The sequence below is a fragment of the Monodelphis domestica genome, chromosome 1 (genome assembly GCF_027887165.1).
Source record: "Monodelphis domestica isolate mMonDom1 chromosome 1, mMonDom1.pri, whole genome shotgun sequence".
Lineage (NCBI taxonomy): Eukaryota > Metazoa > Chordata > Mammalia > Didelphimorphia > Didelphidae > Monodelphis > Monodelphis domestica.
This window is the reverse complement of record NC_077227.1, coordinates 700,071,640-700,096,563: the sequence shown is the minus strand read 5'-3', so window position 1 is coordinate 700,096,563 and position 24,924 is coordinate 700,071,640. Positions and strand designations below refer to the sequence as shown.

General features: G+C 47.6%; 1 protein-coding gene across 7 annotated transcripts in view; it reads right to left on the bottom strand.

The window, feature by feature from the left end:
* Nucleotides 1-24,924, bottom strand: part of GSE1 (Gse1 coiled-coil protein) — an 869,104-nt gene that overhangs the window by 15,127 nt on the left and 829,053 nt on the right. For 4 of the 7 annotated variants that reach the window (XM_056823919.1, XM_056823904.1, XM_056823922.1 and 1 more), the window contains 8 exons: nt 15,860-16,032; nt 14,904-15,101; nt 12,589-12,780; nt 11,313-11,653; nt 10,416-10,740; nt 4,828-5,426; nt 2,656-2,768; nt 260-530 (listed from right to left, as the gene is read on the bottom strand). In XM_056823919.1, the coding sequence (XP_056679897.1) occupies nt 260-530; nt 2,656-2,768; nt 4,828-5,426; nt 10,416-10,740; nt 11,313-11,653; nt 12,589-12,780; nt 14,904-15,101; nt 15,860-16,032 (2,212 nt within the window). Of the gene's footprint in view, nt 1-259; nt 531-2,655; nt 2,769-4,827; nt 5,427-10,415; nt 10,741-11,312; nt 11,654-12,588; nt 12,781-14,903; nt 15,105-15,859; nt 16,033-24,924 lie in introns of all 7 variants that reach the window. The other 3 variants (XM_056823916.1, XM_056823901.1, XM_007477252.3) reach the window with 1 other exon arrangement.

The following is a 24,924-nucleotide window of genomic DNA, read 5'->3' as shown; positions in this document are numbered from 1 at the left end:
TGGGGAGATCTTGGACAAGATGACCTCAGTGGAGACCTCTGAAGAGTACCACAGATAGCTGCACGTCTGAGGCTTATAGGCATCTATGCCTGCTTGTGGCCTAGAATAAACAGAACTCGTGAGTCAGGAACACCCCTGACGGCTGACTCAAGAGAAGGCATTCCTTCTGGTCAGCCTCATCTCATCCCACTGTATGAAACAATGAATCACCAGCTCCTAACGGCCTAGATAGACAAGAGGAAAGGCCTCTGGACTCTACCTTTTCTCTTTTCAGCACTGATGTGAGTCAGGTGGAAGATGGTCAGAAACCTTTTCTTCTCCTCAAAGTTGGGGCTGTTGTTCATCTCATCGGGGCTATAGCGAGTGGAGAGCGTGAGCCTGGGGGAAGGGGTCTGGCGCTTAGTCTGAACTGCTGGGGGTGACGGGCTCCGCTCCCTCAGCATCCGACGCCGTTTCCTCCTTTTCTGTGTCAACAATTCCTCTTTCTGCTGTCGGGTTGTCAGGCCAAAGAGCTGCAGGAATTCTAGCTTCTAAAAGAGAGAGGTGACCAGATAGGGAAATAAAGTCAGTCAAAAACCAACACAGTAACTAAGCATGTCCCCCCTGCCCCAGCTCCATCCCAAACAAACCCAGGACTTTCCATCTCTACCATCATCTGGCTGATACAACTCCTGGCACTCTAAATCCTGCTGTGTCTCACCGATGCTCTAGGGACATGGAGTTAGCCTCAAACGGCATCACTGAACCACAAATGTGGTGATCGATCATGGGAAAGGCCCCAGGAGAACATAACTGACAGAAGGGGGGAAAAAAGGCATATGTGAACAATTTGTGAAAAATGCCGTTTGCCCTGCAGGCAAAGGATGAGGGAATGATAATTGCTCATATTTACATAATGCCTGGAGATTCACAAAGGCCTTTCTTTATAACCATCCTGTGCTTGGTGAATGGTCATCTCTCCTTTACAAATAAGGAAACTGAGGCTCAGAGTTTTCTTAAGTGACTTGCTCCTGAGTACAAACGCAAGTAAACATCAGAAGTGCAATTTACAGCCCAAATTCTTGATGGCTCCAAGAACTCTGCCCTTTCCACTATACTATGAATGCTGCCTCTATAATTGACAGTGAGTGAGGAAGGAAAAAATTGTTTCCTCAAGAAAATTTGATTATAGCCTATAGGAGAAACCTAAGCCAACCTCATTACATCAAGTAATAGAGAGGGGAAGGATCTCTATCTCCTAGGGGAGGTATGTATAATGTAGGAAGGGGCTCAAAAGCCTTGGCTTTCTTCTAGAATCACTTCACACACTACCTGCTTTTCTGATCTCCAAGTCCAAAAGCTACTTGAGAGCAGGGACTGTCTAGCAGAGTGCCATGCACACAGTAAGCGTAAGCCCCTCCCAAAATGCCTGCTGGGGTAGGTTGGGTCATCTACTCAGAGCCCTGGCCTTTGGAGGACCATGAGGAATGCCATCCCTTGGAAAAAAAGCTGCAGATCCAAAGGGCTACTCCTCCAGGCTGGCCAACCCCACCTGCAAGCTGACAGGGAATCAATTCAAGGACTACACTGGAATTTGCAGGCCAAGCACAGATCTCAGTCTGCTTATCCTAAGGGCATGGTCATGGGCGAGATGGCATCTGTTCAGTGTCAGGCTCCACAGGGCGAGCCTCTGCTCCTATGCCTTGGGAAGGCTCCTCCAACATCCTGGTCTAACACTTCCTGGCTGTATTTTTCTGCACCAAGAGGAATTGAGTGCTTTCACGTTGCCATCGTCTCCCTCCAAATCACACCATGTGGGGGCCTGAAATTGTAGGATTCCTGCCTTGGAGAACTGTTTGCTGCTGAGTTCCTCTCATGCTTTACCTCCTTCTCTCTTCTTCTGAGCTACGAATGCTTCAACAGTGCTAGGCTTTAGACAGCAGTGAAGAAAGACCATGGGATAGGCTTATAGTGTGACACCTCATTCTTATTCAATCATGAATCTATTCCTATCTCTAAGGTCTTTTCATTACAGCAGGATTCATATTTCCCAACCCTGGCAGGTCCAGAAACCATCTCTGCTAAATGGAAAATGGCCCTCCCCTGCTGATTTATTACCTTATGGAAAAAAATGAAATGGTGGAGGAGACCAGAAGACCAGGGCCTAGACCTGCCCAGGTGTACATGTATATACTTAGGATTAGAAATGATTTTAGGAGTAGCTAGGCGGTTCAGTGGATATAAGAGTCAGACCTGGAGTTAGGACGTCTTGGGTTCAAACTTGGTCTCTGGCTGTGTGACCCTAGATAAGTCACTTAATCCTAATTGCCTAGCTCTTACTGCCTTGCAACCAATATGCAGTATTAATTTGAAGACAGAAAAGGGGGGAGAAGAGAGAGGGAAGAAGGATTGATTGTTGAAGCTAATTACAATCAATTCCCTCATTCTCCAGGTGAAGGCTGGCCAAGATACACTCTTCTGTGCCGCCATACTGTCACTGAAATGGCAGCAAAGGTTCTAGTGGTCATCTCAGTGGATGGATGGAGGCTTGGTAGAGAGAATAACCAGGCTCACAAGTAAATAAGGATTGGAAGGAAACCTTCATACAACATCACCACCAGGGTACACATATACAACATTTGGGGCACTGGAATGAGAGCAGTAAAGCCAAGATACCTCAGAAGAAGTGTCCAGCTTGAGGGGTGGCTGCTCAGCGACACATCGCAGGTGGGCCCGGACTTCTTCTTCATCGCTCTCATCATAAGAGTCATCAAGGTCATAGTAGTAGCCTGAAATGGATCAAAAAGAGAAGATTTAGTGAATGCTGGCTATGTGCCAGCATCACGCGCCAGCTAAAAAGCATGCTACACGTGTGATTGCAGCCCACAAGAAGAGTCATAAATTTAAAGTGAATAGGACCTTGAAATTCATTCTAAGCCCTTGTTTTTCATATGGGTAAACTGAGGCCCGCAGAGGTGAAGGGACTGGTCTAGGTCACACAGGTAGGAAGTGGAAGTGACAAAGACCTTCAACTCCAAATGCAATCTGTTCTTCTACTGTGTAAGGAACTCTTGTTGGCTCTGGATTGAGGAATGTACGATCAGACACACTAACTCACCCAGAGCCATTGGGCAGGCACTTTTCTGCACTTGAGGTTAGGACGAGAAGAGTCTAAGGACCCAGCTCACATTCTCTAACTACAGAACTACAGAAGAGCAGGACTAGAAGGGATCTTGGTGGCTCTTCAAGCCCTCCCTTTATAGAGGAGGAAACCTGGACCAAGTGAGGCAGAGAACATGAACCTAGTTCCCTTAGAGCCACTCCTCCAACCTCATTGAGATGTCTTGGTTGATGCTTGGATGAAGTAGTTGTACTTTCTAGGTGCACCATCTGGGTCATGAAAATTAGGGGTGCTCAACCTGGGGTCTGTGAATTTGGCACTTTGTTAAACAAACACAGCAAAACAAACAAACAAAAAACCCAGAAAGCCAGGTCTAGAGACAGGAGGTTCTGGATTCAAATTTGACCTCAGATACTTCCTAGCTGTATGACCCTGGGCAAGTCACTTGACCCCCATGGCCTAACCCTTACCATCCTTCTGCCTTGGAGCTAATACACAGGATTGACTCCAAGATGGAAGGTGAGGGTTTTTTCCCCAGGCCTCTCTGAGGCCTGACTTCAGCTAGATAAAACCGAGATCCATGGCTCTAAATCCGTGCTGCTCTCTCTCCAGGCTGCAGTCCTGACTTCTACCGAGTCCCAGAAACCTTTCCTGGAAGCTCAGTGTCCTTCCAGCAGAATGGCTTCTCCCAGAACCTCCAGAGGGGAGCAGGGGGGCCACTTCTCATTCTTCCGGGGCTTTGCCAGTCCAGCTCTCACCCTCTTCCCACTTCCGTGTGTGTGTGTGTGTGTGTGTGTGTGTGTGTGTGTGTGTGTGTGTGTGTGTGAGCAGGGGGGCCACTTCTCATTCTTCCGGGGCTTTGCCAGTCCAGCTCTCACCCTCTTCCCACTTCCGTGTGTGTGTGTGTGTGTGTGTGTGTGTGTGTGTGTGTGTGTGTGTGTGTGTTTGTGTGTGTGTGTGTGTGTGTGTGTGTGTGTGAACTCCCCGAAGGCAGGGATTATCGGCCATTCCTAGCACTGGACCCAGAAAGCCCTTCATATAGCCCTTAATACAGGCCAGACTGGCAACCAGTCTCACAAGCTGGATTCAAACCCCATCCGGTTCTTCCCCGAGGGCGAACACTGAGCTCACCATGAGGACGTCTGGCCAGGGAGCTGGCCCAGAGAACAGCTCTGAGGCGGCCTCCTTCTGGTCAGACCAGCTATGCAGGTGCGCCCAGCCAGCTCCCAGCAGAGCGTGTCCCAAAGGCCCCGAGGCTCCTCCCGGCTCTCTGGGGAACGGAGATAATGGCCAAGAGGGCCCCAGCCCTGCATGAGAGCCGCAAGGGAGGGGAAGCCGGCCAGGCCCCCTCGGAGCTCCTGCCCTTTGTCATGGCGGCCCGGAGCCCTCCTGCGGGGGTGGGGGGGTGGCAGCCCCGTTAGGCAGAACGATTAATATTTAAAACCACCTCATTAGCCTCCGTTCATCATTTATTCATCGGAGAACAGGGCTTACAGCTCAGCTTTGATTCGGCTTTCCAGACCATTTGCACAGAGGGGTCCGTGCGCTAGGAGGAGCCATCCGGACTCCATCCTTGGGGCTTAAGGGAACCCTCCCTGGTGCCCCCTGCTCTCTCGTCTAATCAGGAGGGGAAGAGGCCAAGCCGAGGAAAACTATGGCCAGCCGGCTGACTCTCAGAGCCGAGGCACCTCTGAGGGGAGTCTGCCGGGAAAGGGAAGGGAACCGACCTTTCTCCTGGGCCTCTTGCCGCCGACGCTCCTCCAGGTCCAGCTTGCTGACCAGCCTGCGGTGCTGCTGTAAGAACTCGTCGTAGACATACATGGGGTCAGGGCCCCTGGGCAGCGGGGGCCGATACGGAGAGCTGGCCTTTGGGGGCAGGCTCGCGTCGGGGAATTGTCCGGGCGGAGGGAGAGCCGCCCGCTGTTGGCCCAGGATGGTCTGGGTGGACTTCTCCAGTTCGGCCAAGAAGGGCCCGTGAGAATAGCCACTGTGTTCCAAGGGCCCGGGCTCCCGGAGCGGCTGGTATTTGTCCAGGGGGGCCTCCCTCTTCCTGGGCCCCTCTTCCAGCTTCTCGGGGCAGAAAACTCTTTCCACCTTGACCAGGGGGACGGCTTGCCGGCCGGGCTCGAACGGAGCCGGGTGGCCGTGGAGAGAGTGGCTTTCCTGCCCCCTTCGTGGCTCCAGGGTGTTCTCCATCAAAGTGACCGGATTCCAGAGCGAGGTGGGCATGGGGTGGTGCTGAGGCTTGGGGGAGATGAGGGGTGGCGGCCCTCCAAAGTGCTGCGGCTGGTCTCGGCTGCCTGGCTCGTGACGGTTTGGTCCCGGTCTGGGGAGAGAACAGAGTGACCCGCGACAAGTGATAAGTACGCCTTGAGCAGAAGTGAAGCACACCCTAAGCGTCGCCCACATACCGAGCCTGCCTCCCTGGGCTGCTCCTTCTGAAACACCTGACCATTGGAGGCAATGCCTCGAGAGCTGGGGTCGATGGGAACTCTGAGGATCGCCAGCTTCAGAGCCCTGTTCTTACACGTGACCAAAGAGGTCCAGGAAAGGAAGAGCCTTGCTGAAGACCAGGATTTCCCAGCGCATTCCCAGTGATCCCTCCAGAAAGGAAGGGGGGCTTTCGTGAGAGAGCCCCGAACATGAAGTCACGGGATCTGGATTTGGACTCTGACACTGAGCCCCTGGTGAAGTCACTTCATCATTTAGAGCCCCAATTTCAAGAGGAGATGATGACACCTGCCCAAAGGACTTCAAAGGGCTGCTCCATGCTTTCTGAGCTCCAATTGGATGGCCTTTGATCTGTAGACAGGTAAAACCCCCTGTGAGAGGTCTCTACTCTCTCAAAACGTAAATGAAAAAAACATCTATTTTCTCACTCCTGAGAAACAAATATGACACCCTCAGAAGGTTGTGGAAGACAAGGGACATCTCATTATAACAAAGTCATAGAATACCAAAGTAAGAACGTTAAGTTCCAGGATCAGAGGGCCAGGGTTCAAATACTGCCTGTCATTTACTCCCTAATGCTCCTCTGAATCACTGACTTAACCTATGTGTACCTCAGTTTCTCCATCTATAAAATGGTGAGACCGAATGAAAGAACCTTTGAGGGCTCTTCTCGCCTTAATTCTATGTTTTAGGAGCCTAAAGAGTAGAAGTTAACCCAATAACTGCCTCTTTTTGCCTTCTTCTGATAGCAGGTGAAAGAATAAAAAGCCCCATTTACCGACTGTCACCCTGAGGTGACAATGATTCAACAACTACCATTCAGAAGCTCAGAGTCTATCGGGTTAGAAGGATTTAGGGCTGGGATGTCTGTAGCTCTGCTGACACCCAGTGGGTGCTGAGAAAACAGCAACAGCCTCCAAAAAGGCTCTGGCCACAAGGGAATGGCTTGGACATAGTCTATGTGCATTATCTCCCAAGATCCTAACACAGCAACCTGGTAGGACAGGTAATGCAAATAGCATCATGCCTATTTTACAGATGAACAGACTGAAGCCAGGACTCATTCCAGCTGCCTTCTGGCTTCAGCTATGTGTTATTGCGATTCCTGGCTGCCTCCAATGTCCGTCCCAAGGCCTCTAAGTGGCTCTGCATGAATTTGGACCAGAGGGGACTGGCCCGAGGTCAGTGGGGGTATCCACTTCCTGTTGTTGTCGTAAGCAAACGTGAGGTGGAAGAATCACAATGTCCACCAAAGACAAATCAGGAAGGGAAGCCGTTCTGTCATCAATAAAAGATCCTGCCATTTACAGAATGATCCTCTACTCTGCCTGCTCCCCAGTGAAGTCATTCCACAGACTCTGCAGTCACCCCTCCTACTCCCCAAGGGAACGAGTGGATTACGTGAAGCGGGGTTCACTTGCATCCTCGTTTCCATGCTGCCGTCTCCCTCCTTGCCAGCTCTGGAAGGAAGGGGGTGGCAGCCACTCTCCGAACATCTGGGGAAGAGGGGGGACTGCCCTTGAGCTCAACACAAAAGCGCCCTCCCTCCTGCAATTCTGGGCTGAAACGGGGTTAAAAGACAAGACGTAAAACCTGGCTTCTCCATCGCCCAAGTACAAAAGGGAGCGATACCGTGAAACTGTTTGTTCTTAAGTAAACGGCCGAGGAATAAAAACCCGTTAGCAGAATAAATATTTCATGCACCAGCGCCAAGCATTTAACAGTTTTCCGGCTCAGAGAACAAGCCCTCCACATGTCAGAACACCGAGTTCAGATCATTGCTGAACTCTGGAATCCAAGCTGCCAAGGGAACTCCAGAAGGCTTGGGGGGGCGCCATGCACCCCCACTTCTGCTTCCTTTGGAAGACCCTTCCCTCACACACTTAAAACACAGGCGCCCTCCCTTTCCTGGGCGGGGAGGGGAGGGAACTGGCCCTGCCGGAGAGGTCTCAGTATCTTAGGTTATTCTCTATCAGTGGGCTTCCATGAACAGAATAAGGGACAGATGGGGAGTTTTAATGGCTCTTTTAAGGAAAGCTGGAGGAAAATGGGGGGGAAGGGGGCAGCTGAGAGACAGACAGCCTACAGGTTTCCTCCACAAGGATGGATATTATCTAGATTGACGTCTCAATCCTCCAAGTGTGAGTCATCTTCAAGGCCCAAAGGGCTCCTTCATAAGTAGACGACGTACACATTTCTACACAGAAGTCTTACGAGTGCATCCATTTAGGGGGGTGGGGAGAAAATGGAAGAAACATCGGAGGTCCTGGAGGGTCCAGGTCAGGTGCCAAAATGAACAAGCCGCTGGTTCCCTCTCCCCACCTCTGCCCGGCCCTCATCTCTCCAGGGCGTGTAGCAGAGGTGACCTCGACCTTCTCTGAGTTTAGCTTTTCAGGGGCTGTCAAGAGTGAGAGAATGAAATAATTCCACAAGAGTGGAAGGCTGGAGGGAGGCTCTGCCATTGTTGGGCAGGCCTGAAATCCGCTCCCTATTATACCTGATTAGTTTAGCTAATCCCCTTGCTGCCCCAAAATAACAATAGAATCCAGGGGCAGAGCTGACTGGATGAGCTAGCCGTGTTTAAGCACTCAGAAGCAGAGCAAAGGAGGCTCCGTCAATCAGCAAAAAGGTTGGAGGAAGAAGAAAAGGAGGGCTGTGTTGAGAGGAGATAACCAAATCAGGTTGGATTTAAAGATACAGAAGCCCCTTTGGCTGGTGTGATATTTTCAAGAGGGAATCAATCTCAGAGATTATCTAGTTCCACCCCCTCATTTTAGAGATGAAGAAACTAATTTTCGGGAAGAAGTAATTTATGCAAAGTCCCCTATAGCTAGGGAGGGAAGGCAAAACTCAGAGCCCAGGTTTTCTAGGGGCCGAGTGAGTCTCCCATTTTACAATGAATGGAACACACCAGCTTTTATACCTTCAGGCTTCCAAAAGGAAGGTCCGTGGTGTTTCCACTCCTCTATGGAAGCTGTAAATTTAGTTCTTGGCAAAAGTCAAGGAGAGGAAAACTGCAGTGAATGTGGTGCTGTGGCAAGCAAAAACTTGGGACCCAAAGTCCGACACCACATTTGGGATTATGCTCTAGCTCTGTGAACTGTGGGATCCCCTTGGCATCTCTGAGGTCACTCCCTTCTCAGTAAAATTAAAGAAAGAGTCCTGAGAGTACTAGCTTTCCTCACAGGGCTGTTTTGAGAACGAAGCTCTGTAAACTGTCTGGTGCTAGAGAATGATGAAGTTTCAGAGTAGTCAGAGTGAGGGAAGGGAGAGATGGAGTGGGGTAAAATATATAACATAAGGAGGCGTGAAAAATTGTTACAGTGGAGAGGAGGATGAAGACAGTGATGGGCAATGCTTAAACTTTACTTTCATCGTAGCTGGCTCAGAAAGGGAATAACAACCCCACTCAGTGGGGGTAAAGAATTCTTTCTTACCCTACTGAGAAGTAGAAGGGGGGTGTTAATAGGAAGGAGGGAGAAGTGGAAGTGGGTGGGTGATAAAAAGTACAACACTGGTAAGGAGGAACAGAGTTAAAGGAAAAAGAGCAGGATCAAAAGAGGAAAAACAAGATAGAGGGGAATACACAGTTAATAATTTTAACTGTGAATGTGAATGGGATGAACTCACCCATAAAACAGAAGTGGATAGCAGAGTGGATTAAAAACCAGAATCCTACTATATGTGGTTTACAAGAGCAGTCAGTGTGGAGTGCCTTCAATATCAATTATCAAGAATTTCCTAAGAGCAGTTGGAGGGTCAGGCTGACTGAGATCAAGAATTTCTGATTCATGCTACCTTTCCAAAACCAGACCCAGTCAAAGATTCCTGGAACCCATGATGATACAGGTCCTCCTCCCTTTCAAGTCAAAAATACCAGCTAAGATAGAGGCCTGGTATTGGGATTCAAGGACAACTTAAGTTCTAATCCTGCCTTGTACCCTTACTGGATGTAAGACCCAAGTCAAATCACTCGGCCTCAGTTTCCACATCTGAGAAACAGCTCCCTCAGGGTTGATTTGAGGATCAAATTAGATACTTGTCAAGGACTACATAAATGCTGGTTATTAATATCAAGTTTAGCTAGGTGGCACAGTGGATAGAGTGTTGAGACTGGAGTCAGGAAGATTTGAGTTCAAGTCCAGCTTCAGGCACCTCCTAGCTCTGTAATACTGACTAAGTCACTTTATGGTTTGCCTCAGTTTCCTCATCTGTCAAATGATCTGGAGAAGAAAATAGCAAACTACTATAATATCTTTATCAAGAAACCTCCAAATGGGGTCATGAAGAGTTGGATGCAACTGAAAACAAGTGAACAAAAACCACATTAATATCAATCTCAGCACCATGTAGGTAGGATGTGGTGATTGAGATCAATGGACCCCATCATAGTCCCTGATGGAAGCAATGGTTTGTTACCCAGTGTCCACCTAGAGCAAAGACCTTAAATGTTTTATGCCTGATGGATCTCTCTGGCTATCTGGTGAAACCTATCAATCCCCTTTTTAAAATCATGTTTTTAATGTATAAAATTATATTTTTGTAATATAATTTATATTGTATATGCACAATATATAATTTAATATGTAAATGTATAAAATACATAGAAAATAAAATGATTATACCAAGATAGTTGTTTAAAAAAACATTTTCATGGAGAACAAGGTAAGAACTCTAATTGAATCTCTCCAAAAGCTGGGCCAGAATTTGACAACATGAGTAGCAGAGGGCCTTTCAGAGTTTTTACTAAATCTTACTTGGTACTCCACCCTCCTTTCCCAACCCTTGCCCCAGATTCTGGGCCTAAACATTAGCTCTGGTTATCCCAAATATTCTGCACTCCCCAACAGCCTGCAGGTAGTACCTGGGGTTCTCGGGCCTATGCTCGGGCTCTGTTGGAGCTGGGGGGCGGCTGATGTCAAGATGCTGCTCCAAGACCTGCTGTCGGAACTCAGACACCTGGGACTGCCGGTCTTCCTTTTCTTGCCGAAGTCTCCTTTGGCGAGCCAGCCATTTCTCTTCCTCATTTGTGCGCTGAATCAGTAGGGCTGTGGCGGCACTGCTCCCGGGCAGGGGGAAGATGCTATGGTTGGAGATGAGGCTGGGCACTGGGTGGTGGGAAGCAGGGGTAGGGTGCAGAGGGTGCTGGACGGCCTTGGGTGTCTGCAGGGCAGGCTCCTTAAGTTTCTCTGCAGAGGGAAGAAGGATCATCCCAGGAAGGTATTAAGGACCTGACTCGTGCATTTGCTCAGTCCTTTCCTCTAACTCCCCCTTCCCTCTATTTCACCTTTAAACAACCAAAGATGTCATTTTATTTGATTTCCTTTGCCAGGGGCTTATTCTATTGACTAGAAACACAAGCGTACAAGTGTAATAATTTTAGCCACATGAATATTTCAAGTAGTGTATTCTACCCATTAGAGAGACAGTATAGTGTGGGGGCTAGAAAGGCAGCCTTGGGAATCAAGGATAGTTCTGCCTCTGACTCACTGAGTGAGGCAAGATGCTCATCCTCAGGGCTCCTGGGTAATTCTCAAAGCCCAGCAGTAAAATCCCCCCTCCAAATTCTATCATTGACTCCAAAACAGCCTTTAGGTAATGGCTAAGATTCCTGAATATCCAAGAGTCAATCAAATCCATTTTGTGGCTATTAAACGGCCCATGAATCTTCTCTATCAACACTAAAAAAGTATGCAGCCCATATATCTACCTGCCCAAGCCCTCCCTGGATGCCAGGCCAAAGCACGGGGGGCAGGGTCACCTGGTCTGTTTGGTGTGAGTTGCTCAGAAGGTTTCACCCGATCTTCTCCTGGAAGGACCCGAAGACCATGCAGTTCAGATACGGGCAGGAACTGGTTTTCCATGGTCTTGACCATCAGCTCTTTCTCTCGGGCTCGCTCACGTTGCCTCTCCAGTTCCTTTTCTCTTTCCCGCTCCCGCTCCTTCTCCCTTTCTCTCTCTAGTTCTTTTTCCCGCTCCCGTTCCCTCTCTCGCTCCTTTTCTCGCTCCCGATCAGCTTCTCGTTCTCGCTCCTTCTCCCGCTCTCTCTCCCTCTCTCTCTCCCGTTCCCTCTCCCGTCTCAGTTCTTCATCCATCTGCAACCTAAAGGGGGGTGGGGGTGGGGGTGGAGAAAGGATAAAAAAAAAAGTGGTAGAGACCAAGGTCAAATTATTAAAATAGAGTATTCCAGAAAAACAACTAGAAATGGTAAGTTATCCTAAGAACTTAATAAAAGAAGCTTTGTATATGAATTGCAATGGATATATATACATATACACTTACAAATACACACACATACACAATTTTTCTGTAATTTAAGCACTTTTTTTATACATTTCCAGTTGATAAAATTGGGATTGATATGAAAACAATAAAGAAGTGGGATTTAGTTTGGTATTGAATATCATCTAAGACATCATGTATGATTGGGAAAGACAGTCAGATGGCTCCTGACTCAAAGATGGTGCTCACACAGCAGTGCAAGAATCAGAAAAATGCCCAGCTGTATGACCCTGGGCAAGTCACTTGACCCCCATTGCCTAGCCCTAACCACTCTTCTGCCTTGGAGCCAATACACAGTATTGATTTCAGGATGGAAGGTAAGGGTTTAAAAAAAAAAGAATCAGAAAAATGTCTCTGGGTCAATGAGCAAATCCTCAATAGAAGATTTTTTGGAAAAACATGGACAAGACCTGCCAACGATGGTAAGACATGGGGAGATTAGGATTGACCTTGTCAGAATGAGGATCTACATGATGATGATAGATCCCAGATCCTCCGCTCTAAAACACAGTCCCCTTTGGCAGTCTAGTGAAAACTATGGAACTATCCTCAGGCTAGTGGAGAATTCTAACAAAAGGGTGATCCACTGGGCAAGAAAATGGTAAACCATTCCAGTATCTTTGCTAAGAAAATTCCATGAACAAGTATGCTCCATGGGGGTCACACTGAACAATGACATTAAATTTATGCTTGATTCTCCTTTTCCCATAACAGAATCCCAAATCCTGGATCTCCCACAGTAGAACAGACTTTACCTCTCTGCAGTGAGACTCGACATCCGTTCTGTCTGCAGGGCTGAGAGGGATGAGTGAGAGAGCTCCGCGGGGTATCTGACCCCCGAGAGGTGGAGGTGCATAGCTGATGGGTGTAGTGGAGGCAATGAGCCTGGAGTTGGGATCGGGTAGAAGGGGGAGCGCAGGGCTGAAAGACAGTAGGAATCATCCACCCTGCGGAGGGAGAGAACGGAGTCAGTGCCACCATGCCAGCTATGGGCAACCACAATGGAAAGTGTATGAGAGTGGGAGAATGGAAAACCTTGACTCCATCCTGGGCAGCCATAACCAGGGGATTTAGAAAAGATAAACAATTTTTGTATCCAGAGAGTGATTTTAAATCTATAGCAAAGATACTCAGCTATGTTTGTGTCATGGACCCCTCTGGCAATCATGGACCCATTCTTAGAATAATACAGAAAATAAATCACAAAACATGACAAGGAACACCAAAGGCAATTGAAAATAAAGATGCATATTTTCTTGATCCCATTCAAGTTTATGGATCCTGTATAACTGAAAATCCATTACTCTAAAAAATAATTACATATCCAAGAGCCCACTGACTTCCTGTCATTTCGTACTTCCTATAGACAGAGGATAAAGGGAGTGGGCATTGAGGCTCTTCCTCTATCTTTGGGCATGATGTAGAATCAGCGGTGATGGTGGTGAGTAGGGGGTTTTGAAATGGCTATCAGCCATGTGCATGTGGTTTTTATTTTGTATCCTCTTTATTCCTTGATTTCTAATGATCATTTAATAAATCTCCTAAACTATGATATTTTTATTATTTGATATATACATTTAATTTTTACAATCCCTTGAAACTGGTTCATGGACACCAGGTTAAGTAGTCTCTGAATGGGGTATCTTTGAGCAATTTAGGAAAGAAGGCTCCTGTGTCCAGGGAAAAGGAGCAAGATCAAGGTTAAGGAGCAAATGAGAAAGTACCAGCTCAATGATAGAGAGTCAGGTCTGGAGATGGGACATCCTGGGTTCAAATCTGATTTCAGACACTTCCTAGGTATGTGACCCTGGGCAAGTCACTCGACTTGAATTGGCTATCCCTTATTGCTCTTCTGCCTCAGAACCAATAAACAGCATTGATTCCAAGATGGAAGGTAAGGATTTTATAAAGGGGAAAAAAAGGAAAAAGAATTTGCCAACTAAACTAGGTAGGTCAACTCTCAGGAACAGGTAAGGGCTTATTTTCTTAAGGGTGTCATCATTTCTAGGTTCACTGAGACGTGGGCATAGATCCCCAGTGGAACCAACCCAAGACAGAAATAATCCCTTGACCAGCCACAGATTTTAGACTTGGGGAGATTGGCCTGCTAGGGGCAACAGAGAGCACATTGAACCAAACTGACCATTCCCACCTTCCTGCCCTATGACTGGTTGGCCAGCTTATAGATAAGAGAACAGCAAATCAGAATGTGTAGAATCCTCCTCAAAGCACAATAAAGACCCAAATAGTTAATAGGTACCTCAGCCTTGGACCTGAAAAAGCAATCCCATTACTTTATAGTACTACAATTTCCTTGGGCATCAGCTTAGAATTGCGATGAGATTCTCCAAGAAATGATTGCATTTGACTAATGATCAATCAGTAAGTATTTATTAAATACCTACTATGTCAGGCCTGGGATGTCCTGGGTTCAAATGTGGTCTCAAACACTTCCTAGTGTTTTAAGGCCTCTAGTGGCCTTAAACCCTCCTCTTGCCTCGTCATCACTGCTCTTCTGATTTGGAACCAATATACAGTATTCATTTTAAGTGGGAAGGGAAGGGTTTAAAAACAAATACTTACTATGTGCTAAGTGCACAGGAGCAGGAATCCTGTCCTTAAGGAGCTTATGTTTGAAGGATATGCAGAAATTGTACCTTATTTTACTATTATTTACTGCTGATAACTCAAGAGCCCCATAAATGTCAGCTCTGGGTACCAGATTTATCCTGGGAGGCTAGGGATATCTAAAAGGGTACTTGTTTTAAATCCTGCCTTAGAGGGTGGGATGTTACCATCCTGGCAAAGTTCTCTCTTGCCATTAAAACAGAACAAAAACAGAAAAAACGAAAAAGAAAAAAAAAGAAAAACACCTGGAGAATTGGGATAAAGAGGAAAATGCAGCCAGATTTCTGGTCCAGTTTCAAAGCCGCTGATCTGCAGCGGGCAGCCCTGTGGCAATTTCAACATCTGCAATGCTTCACAAAAAACCATGGCTGGTGCATGGGTGAGAGGGGATGAGCAGGAAGAAAAGCCTCTCCTCTGCCTCCCCGGGCCACTAGCTTCTTACCTGAAGGCTGGGTGTGGGAAGGGATGAGGGGTCAGGTAGCTGGGATGGTAATAGGCAGCAGCAGTGGCCGGATCAAGGCTGATGGGCGGCAGTGAGGACATGCGGAGATCTTCCGTAGTGTGGTACGGTCGGAAGCTCCGGAGATAGTCCTCAGTAACGGTGCTGGGGGGAACCACATGATGTACGGGGCGCTGGAGGCTGCTGGGGGGGGAAGGTGAGACAAGAGGAGCAGCAGAGGTGAGCAGAAAGCTATTTTTCTAGTGTAGGAAATTCAATGAACCTCTCTGCTCTCCTCTCTTACGGTTCACTCAGGAGGGCTGCTGGTTGCTGCTTCTCTTTCACTGCCGGGAGGGAAGAGTCTCTAATGAGATGCTCCTCTTTAGGGAGGAGGCCCGGGGCTGGGAGCTGGACCAGCTGCTGTAAAGGCAGAGCCGCAGCTGTCCTGCGGGCCACCCCTCAGGCTATCCCTCCTGCCCTTGGCCTTGGTGACCAGATCAGTCTCCCCGGGTGCCCCAGGAGAGCCTTGGTGTGAGGTGACTGACATGTGGCTGTCCTCACCACTTCTGAGCGGAGACCAAAGAAGCCCAGATCCGGGGGGAATTTTGGCTGCAAACATGTGAATGGGAGGTTCTCTGACAAAGTCAATCAGTGAGTGAGCGATTCTTAAAGGGAAGTGAATGAAAAGCAACCACAGATTGGGATCAAACAGACCCCCCTCCCAGGGTGGAAGCTTGGGACCATCTGCCAGGGCTCTTGCCTTAATCTACTCCAGACACGCATTCACCCCTGGCAGGGAGTGGAGAGAGCAGAGAATGGACAGTGTCCTGGTCCCCAGCCCTTAGCATCTGGGGCCGTTTGAAGGGTTTCCAGGGAAATCTTTGGCCCCAGTGGGATTCCCCCACCGCCTGCCTCCCTGGCCCCCCATCCCTTCCCTTTCGTCACACTGTAAAACTCACTTTAGTGGTGGAAATCGGGAGTCCTGAACGACAGAACTGGGGGGGATGCTGAAGGGGTAGGGAGAGCTCAGAAGGTGGGAAGGAATGGCCGGTCCCGTGGCCTTCTCCTGAGGCAGGGGGGGCTCCACGATGAGGCGGTCTCGGCTGCCGCCGCTTCTAGCTCCTGCTTCTTGCTGTGGGGACAGAGACAACACAGTGGAGTCAAAAGAGGGGGAAAGAGGGGTCTGGAACCAAGAATTAAGCCAGACGGGACCAGCTAGGAGGCCATTCAGCAGCGTCCCCTGGTCAAGGCGCCCTCCTCTCTGGAGCAGTCTTACACCAAAATATCAGGAAACAGAAGGACCCACACGTATCTCACCATCCCCTAAAATGGCCATTTGGGGGTTCTTCTGTTTCTCGATGGTTTGATGGAAGACTTTTGCTGAGAACGTCCACCCGAGGCACAAATGGCAAACATGAGCAATTATGCGACAGCTCCATCTCGAACCCAAACACACAACCCTATTCCCCAAGCCGATGACTTTCCTAAGCAGCCATTTCCATGCTGGGATCTCAATGTGCTGTCCTACAGGCATGTGGAAAGGAAGCCTCTCCCGAAACAACACACAGAGGGTTTAAGTCTCCCTCGGCGCTCACAGCTCCGGGAAATGAACTTTTCAACTCTAAGTCAGGAAACATGGCGGACATCCTGCTCCAAGAGCCTTTAAGAGCCCTCCATAATACGAACACTGCCAGGCCCCAAAGCGACACAGGGCATCAGCTGTGACAGCAGCTGCTTGCTTGCCATTACAGATATCCTGGCAGTCCTAATGCCCACACAGAGAGAGACAGGGGGCATCGGGAAGCTGGCACTGCTACCAGGGTCGAACAGGCTGGTCCTCGACCAGCCAGTCCCTGAGGTGGCCCTGGTATCAGCTGCAGAGGCAGCTGCTCTGCCTTGGCTGATCAAGCCCATTTGGTGACTCCAACATACAGGCACACACTGAGGAGGGAGAGGAGGGCTGGACACTATGGTCATTGCAGCCAGCCCCTCCACTCCTGGCTGCCAGAGGGGCCTCAGCCAGAAAAACCAGGTTCTGGAGAGGGTTGGACTGAATCGAGGAAAGGGGAAAAAACCAACTTTAAAGACCTCATGATGGTGATGAACAGGTTGGGATTTAAGTACCAAAGAGGAAAGTCTTCTGCAAGCAAGGTCATTGGGAGTCAGCACTGGTAGGGGCAAAAATTATGGTGGGACTGAATATTGAAGAGTATGGTCATTAGCAATTGAAAGATTAAATTCCAATGAATTACTCAAGTCAGAATGACTTTTATGGAAGTTTGAGAGAGAGAGAGAGAGAGAGAGCCCTTTTCACTCACCACGTGTCAGTCCAAAGGGAAGGAGTCTGAGGTCTCAAGTCTGAGCTCTTCCAAGGCCAAGTTTAAAGGCGAAGACCCCTCACAGGAAGTGATCACCAAATTTAAACAGTTCTTTGCTTCACTTCCTGTGCCTTTGGTTCACCTTTTACATGTACCAATGGTGACTTAAACTTGGCTTCGGACTGCCCAGGGGGTCAGTTGTTTCTGGTGTGTCACTTGCTAGGACACTTGGTTCATAGAACTTCCTCTTCCACACTTAATCCTTAAGTGGGGGTGTATACATTCCTGGTTGCTAAAATTCTAAAGACTAAGTAGGGTGGAGTTAATCCCATCTTTACAACATCAAGATGAAATGCAGAGGCTCAGTGGGGATGGCTCAGTGAGTAGAGCACTAGGCTGAGGACAAGCTATGAGTTTACAGCATCAGAGACCTTAGAGCTGAGTCCATTCAACCCTTGAATATTAAAAAGAAAACCAATAAGTGCCTGGGAACCTGGAACCAAGACACCTACTGAAGTGTGTTTAATAGTCATAATAAATACCCAACAGCAGGGTTTCCAAATACACAGTTGTGTGTGTGTTGGTGGGTGATGGAGAGGAAGAGACACACATAGCTGCTGCGTACACTAGACTGATTCTTCAGAAGTATTTTGCTAAGAGCGATAGATTTGATGTCTGAGGACTGACGAGGGCTAAAATTCTGCATCTGCTATTTACTACCTGGTAACCTCTTTCCTCCTTTCCACATCTGTTTCCTCATCTGAAAAATGAAATGACCTAATAAGATCCCTTCAAATTCAAAATGTATTACCTGTCTTTGGGCTTCAATTTCTTTCTTTTCTGAAATAAAGAGTGAGATTAGCTGGTCCTTAATGTCCCTTCTCTGTAAAATAAGGGGATTGGGTAATATAAGGGGGTTTTTTTTGGCCATGGACCCCTTCTAGTAGTCTGGTAAAGTCTATGGGTCCCCTTTTAAGAATGTTTCAGAGGAGATTAGTGAAGACAAAGCTATCTTTTCTCACCGATCCAAGTTCATGGACTCCCCTCCCCTCAAATCTCTCCCAAGAGGGCTCCCATACCCTAGTCTAAAAATCACCAGACTTTGGGGCAGCTCGATGGCTCAGTGGATCGAACCAGGTTTGAAGACAGGAAGTCCTGGGTTCAAATCTGACCTCATACACTTCTTAGCTGTGTGACCTGGGCAGGTAACTTACCCCAATTGCATAGTCCTTGCCCTTCTGACTTAAAGGGTTGTTATTATGACAAAAAGGTTCAAAAAAGAAAAGAAAAAAAGAACCACTCATCTCATGACCCATTTGGGTAAAGTTTTCTCATTGACAAAATCAGATATTATTCTAGCTCTGGATGTAAATCCTATGATACAGAGAAGATAGCTCCTTCACCTAAGATGTGGAGACAAGGTAGAATTTGAATTCAGCTCCCAGACTCCCAGCATTTTGTATACTTTCCTATACCGTCTAGATCTAATATTATCTTGATGTAATATCCATAGATATTCTGTGGAGAAGTTCCCATGTTGCAGAAGAAAGAATACTGGGGTTCTATCCTCTGGGACTTACTAAGCCTGTCTTATAGGGATATTGGGAGGAGGGAACTTTGTCAAACCTCAATGAGCTTTAGAAATTAAGAGTAATTTATTTCCTCTAAGGATGTCTGATAGATGTAGGGCAAACTTTTCTTGGCAGAACAATTTGGATATGACTAAATGATATCTTCCAATAAAGGTACATTTTTTAAGATGAATAAGTGTTCATAAGAAAGTTTTGGATCTCTTAAGCTATTCCCAGTGGCTTTCCCTAAATGCTCTATGGGCAGCCAGATGGTACCATAGTGCACAGAGCTATGGGTTTAGAGTCAGGAAGAATCGTCTTCTTCCTGAGTTCAAATCTGGCCTCCAACTCTTTATAGCTAGGTGACCCTGAGCAAGTCACTTCACTCTGTCATTTCCTCCTATGTAAAATGAGCAGGAGGTAGTGGTAAACCATTCCAGTATCTTCGATGAGAAAACCCCAAATGGGGTCATGGAGAGTTAGACAGGTCTGAAAACATATTCTATAGCTTGGCAATGTACCTTCTAAAATGTAGGAGGCTCACTTCTGAAACACCAAGACAAGTTTGGGCTTCTCTGAACACGGTCCTTGTTGCCTGTTTGGTTTGCCTTTCAAGCAAAGAGCCCTGAAGCCTGGGAGGCATTATACCCATTGACTTCAATATTAAATATTTTAGGAGATCGAAACCCACAAAAAAGGCTTCTTTAGTCCCTGTCACTGTCTGCTCCTCTCTAAGGAGAAAGATTCCCCTTTGGGCTGGTCAAGTAGAACTTCTAACCTGGAGATCAGGAAACAAGTAATCTAATAGTGAGAAAGTCATTCTAAGTGATCTAGTCTATTTTTTTCTTTTAATTCTCTCTCCCCCTCCCCCAATTACATGTAATAAGAAATTTCCCCATAAATTTGCCCAAATTATATGATCCAAACTGTCTTCCTTCCCTCTCCCGGAGCTGACAGTCTGGGTTACACATGTATTATCATGCAAAACATATTGCCATATTGTTCATTTTTTGAAAGGGAATAATCTTATAAAGCCAAAACCCCCAAAATATACCCAAATAAACAACTGAAAAATTGTATCCAAGTGGTTTATTCTACAAAGTTATTTGGCTTTATCCCAAACAAGTGTTCACCCTGCCTCCTAACAGCTATTAGCCTTGGGGAGGGTTCATGAAAATATTCAACTGAACCAAGAATTTTAAAGCCTTCCTTGTTCCAAAGGGAAAGGTACCACCATCACCGGCCCATCCCAAACACTCACTATGGGTCAACAGAAATACTTGGTAATGAATGGGCAGTCCCATCTGATTCAAATCTGGACCAAGAACTTCATCTAGACCTTCATTACCATCCCTCTCCCTCTGGGGTCTCTTGGAGTGGTAATGGTATAGTGGAAAAAAACATGGCGCTTGAAGGGCTCCAGAACTGGGTTCTGGTGGCTCTGAAACTTCACACCTGTGATACAGGGCAACCCACTTCACTTCAGGGCCTTGGTTTCCTCATCTGCCAAATGAGGATAATAATCTTGGCTCTGTCTCTCCGAGATGTTGGATCAAATGATGCAATGTTTGCAAAGTACGTCAGGAGTGTGTATGATTGTTTCTACTTCTACTAGCACCAGTATGACCACCAATAATAACATTAGGCATTGTAAAGAGAGTACTTTGTCAAGCTTGAAGAAACAATGATAGGATTCTGGGCACTGGGGCAAAGCTAGAAGCAGTCCACTGGGCAGTGTGTTGTTGGTTGAGGCTTCTGCTGCCCAGTCGGATTTGAAGCAAACACCTGGACCCAGAGATGTCATCGCTCTAGGCCAAGGGCCACTTATGAGGAGCAGCTTCAGTTCAGGGCTGGTCCTCTGCACTTTCCCACTCAGGGAGGGAAGAGGAGAGAAGAGGGAGAAGGCAGGTTTGAAAAATCTGGATAAGGAGACTGAACAGAAGAGTCTTGAGATCCAAGACAAATGGAAGCAATGGTCTGGTTCAAGGAAAGGTGGGCGAAAGGAAATAATTGATGGGATGCTAAGAGTAGAGCCAAAGAGGGAATGGAAAATAATGATTATTTTTATTTGGATCTTTGTATTGCTAGTGTAGTACTGGGAACAGAGGAGGTGCTAAATAGATAGCCAAGGGGCGGACAAAAACCGCTGAGGTTCACTCATCTGGCCCTTCTGAAGGCCACCATTCTGTTGCCTTAAAACTGGGGAAGTTCATCTGAAAAAATAAAGAGAGTCCCTTCCAATCTGTGGCAGCTAGATGGCTCAGGGGACAGAACTTGGGACTTAAGAGTGGGGAAGACTTGCATTTAATTCTACCTCCTGCTTATGGTGGGACCTGAATCATTTAGTCACTAGCCTCAGTTTCCTCATCTGTGATATGGGTATAACAAAAGTGCCTACTACCTGGGGCTGATTTGAGGATCAATGGGATAGTTTTTATTAAAACAATGTGCAAACCTTTTCCTGTTCTGGGTTGCTTATTATTATCCTGTAAATTATCTTTTAGTATATATCATCTCTCTCCAGGTATCCTGTGGCATCCATAAAGGCAGGGATCGAGCTTCTATTTCCTTTGTTTTCCACCCCAGTTGGGCCATAGCAATACGATGTATTGGGGCCCTCTAGTGTGGAGTAGCTGTCACTAAGGGACTTTCTGGCCAGCTGTGACATTATAGGTTCTATAATCTCTTCCAGCTCTAATGTGGCATCTTATGAGAGAGGTAGCTTGAAGCGATGGTGATATTGGGATGGGGCAACACAATCAGATGTTACCCTTTTTTAAAATGTTTTAAAAATAAAGCCTCTATGGGAGCAGGCAGGTGGCTCAGTGGAGGGAGGGAGGGAGGGAGGGAGGGAGGGAGGGAGGGAGGGAGGGAGGGAGGGAGGGAGGGAGGGAGGGAGAGAGAGAGAGAGAGAGAGAGAGAGAGAGAGAGAGAGAGAGAGAGAGAGAGAGAGAGAGAGAGAGAGAGAGAGAGAGAGAGAGAGAGAAAGTCCTGGGTTCAAATCTGACACCAGACACTTTCTAGCTATGTGACCCTGGGCAAGTCACTTAACCCCCATTGCCTGCTGTCCTTGACTGCTCTTCTGCCTTGGAAATGATACACAGCATTGATTCTAAAAGGGAAGATGTTTTAAAATAAATTAGTAAATGCTCTTGGAAAATTCTTGAGTGCCTATAAAGCAGGTCCTATTTAAATGACCTATTTCCTTTAGCTGTGTCAATGCTAAATGTTTACTGGATCCAGGGCTGAAATAAGGCATAAGAGTCCCACAGGTGCTCAGTGTATGGAGGGGGGTTGGAGGGAGAAGGAAGATGAGAGTGTACCTGAGGCTCCTCTAGGTCTAGAAGGCCCTATAGGGTCCTAAAGGGAGATAAAGAGCTACAGAGGAGGGAGAGAGGCACTGGCTGCTATCCTGGACACCTTGGGGCCTCCCTCTCCCCTTCCTGACAAGGGATGTTTCTCATGCTTTTTGGGGGAGAAGGCAGTTTTCCCAGGAACAGAGGGTTCTTTCTTGATACCTTGAGTTTATGTAACTTGCAGGGGGTGGGAGGAAAGAGAGGGGGGAAGGGAGAGAAAGAGAAAGGGGGAAGAGAGGAAGAGGAAGAAGAGGGAGAGAAAGAGAGGGGGAGGGAGAGGAGGAAGGGGAAGAGGGGGGAGAGAAAGAGGGAGAAAGGGGGAAGAGAGGAAGAGGAAGAGAAAGGGGAGGAAGAAGAGGGAGAGAAAGAGAGGGGGAGGGAGAGGAGGAAGGGGGGGAAAGGGAGGAGAGAAAGAGAGAGAAAGGGGGAAAAGAGGAAGAAGAAAAGAGAGGAGAGGAGGAAGAGAAAGAGAGGGGGAGGGAGGGAGAGGAGGAAGAAGGGAAGAGAAAGAGAGAGAACACTAGCTCATGCTTGGGTAGTAGAGGGGGGTGCTGGCTGGCAGAGGGAACGAACGATCACATCATTACTGCACAGGCCGCCCTTCTTCAGGCAGACCATCCATCTTCATATCACCAGACAGTGACATCTTGGAACACGTAGCAGATAAGATTTAAGCAGCTCGGTGCCAGGCGGTGCTGTGCCACTGGGAGAATCGCCTTCATCAGTCAAGTGTATTTACTAAACACGGCCACAACAAACATTCGGCAAGCCGCTGATAGCTCCTCAAGACTTCATAATCTCTCCAGAAGATACATGGGCTATAATTAATTGAAAGAGATGGGACCCAGTGATTGGAATTTTTAATGAGGAACATCTGTTCACTCTGTGTGCACAGCACTGGGCCATCCCTACAATGCCCCAGACCCCCTCGCTCTCGTACCCTGCGTGTGCCCTCTGACCTCTTCCATAAGGTTTGTTCATGGGATAATGATCTCAATGCCAGGAAAGGTCGAGACAGACCAAACGGGATAGCAGCAAAGACTATGATGCGTAAAAAACGGATGCCCTTGACTTTCTCCTCCAGAAGGCCAGGTCATCGCCGTGGACTGGGAGAATATTCTTAGGCTAGGAGGGATGACAAAGATCAGCCCATCCAACATTGCATTCAACTGCTTTATGACTTCATTGGTAGAATGGGAACAGGATTTCTTTGCCTTCTCAGTGAGCAGGAGGGAGGGAATTTAGAGCTGAAAATAAAAATTGAGAAGGCTTTAAAACCATACGGATGCCTAACATAATAGAATGGAAAGACCAGGATTTGGATTTCTGAAGAGCTGGGTTTAAATCCTGGATTGGGTCTTTATTAGCCGTGTCGCCTTGGAGGTGTCACTTTAATCTCCACGAGAGGAGGATCCCAACGTCTGTTAAATCATAACTAGTGCTCTAAATCTTTAGGGTCTTCAGGCCATGATGCCAGGGGGCTATGAGGAAACATGCGACCCACCTCCTAATGGGGAAGTGATAGGCTCAGGGCACAGAACAAGACACAGATATGTTGGTCGTGGCCAATACGGAAACTTTGTTGCTCGACTGTGTGGGTTTGTTTGTTTTTTTTAATACAAGAATTTACATTTTATTCTTCTTTCTTTTCCTGGGGTTGGTGGAGGAGGAGGCGGGAGAAAATCTATTTTGATTAAGAAGAAATAAGTTAATTAAAAAGAATCAATCTTGGGGTCATCAACTCAGGTCAAGGGATGGCATGATATTTTTCTACAGTCATGTGTGCACTAAGTAACAGTCTGAATTTAAATCCAGAGTTCTGATTTCGAATCCACCCCCCTCCCATTTTACAGAGGGGAGACATTAAGTGGGGTGGGGAGAAGGGATGCCAGCTTAGCAAAGGTCAGAACCAGTGTTCCCATTAGCCTCAAGTCCAGGATGCTTGGCCCAAGGAAAAGGGAAGTACAGGGCTAGCTTGAATTGGCCGTGCTAGGCTAGGCTGCCCTTCCTGTTAGAGCAAAGACGGAACTGGGCAAGGGAGAAGGAAGGGGTTTCTGTTCAGAATACCACAGTGGGTGGGAGGTTTTTCAACAGGCTTGGAGTGAAGGAGCAGGAGGAGACAGATATGGGGGGGTGATGGGTTCATTTATTACCTGCCTGCCTTGAAATTTATGGGCAGCTCTGTTGGCAGTGGCTACTAATCAAGATGGGAGAATGCAGATGCCTAGGCAGCCCGAAGCAGCGTGGCAAAGAGAAAGCCTTTTGATAAATGTCATAAACCAAACAGGTTACTCAGGTATCGCATCCAAGGCAAACAGGGAAGAAAGCCCTGTGGAAACTGCTGGCCCCTGGACTGGGGCTTCCTGCCTAACCCCAATCCTCAAGAGTCATTAAAAAAAAAAATTCTTCTTCATCCTCCTCTTCTTCCCCAGCTTTGTCCTGAAGAGGCAGGCTGGGGGCAAGGCTTCCCTTCCTTCTGGGCTGGAGTCTGAAGGGAGATGAGAGGGGAGGGGCTTCGAATCCACAGCCCGCCTTCCCTACGCCGGCAGGTAAAGCCCAGCTCTGCTCCTTGGCTTTTCAAGACTGCAGCTGGGGGTGAGATAAGGGCTAGCCAGAGCCTTCCCAGTTATCTCTGATTAAAGATGCCAGACCCCTCCAAGGAGGGGGGCTCTCTTCCAGCAATGGGGGCCATGTGTTCTAAACTCCCCGGCTGAACCAATAGGAGGAATCCCATTATCTCCTCTGTCGGCTCTGATTTGCAACAAATAATGGCTTGATT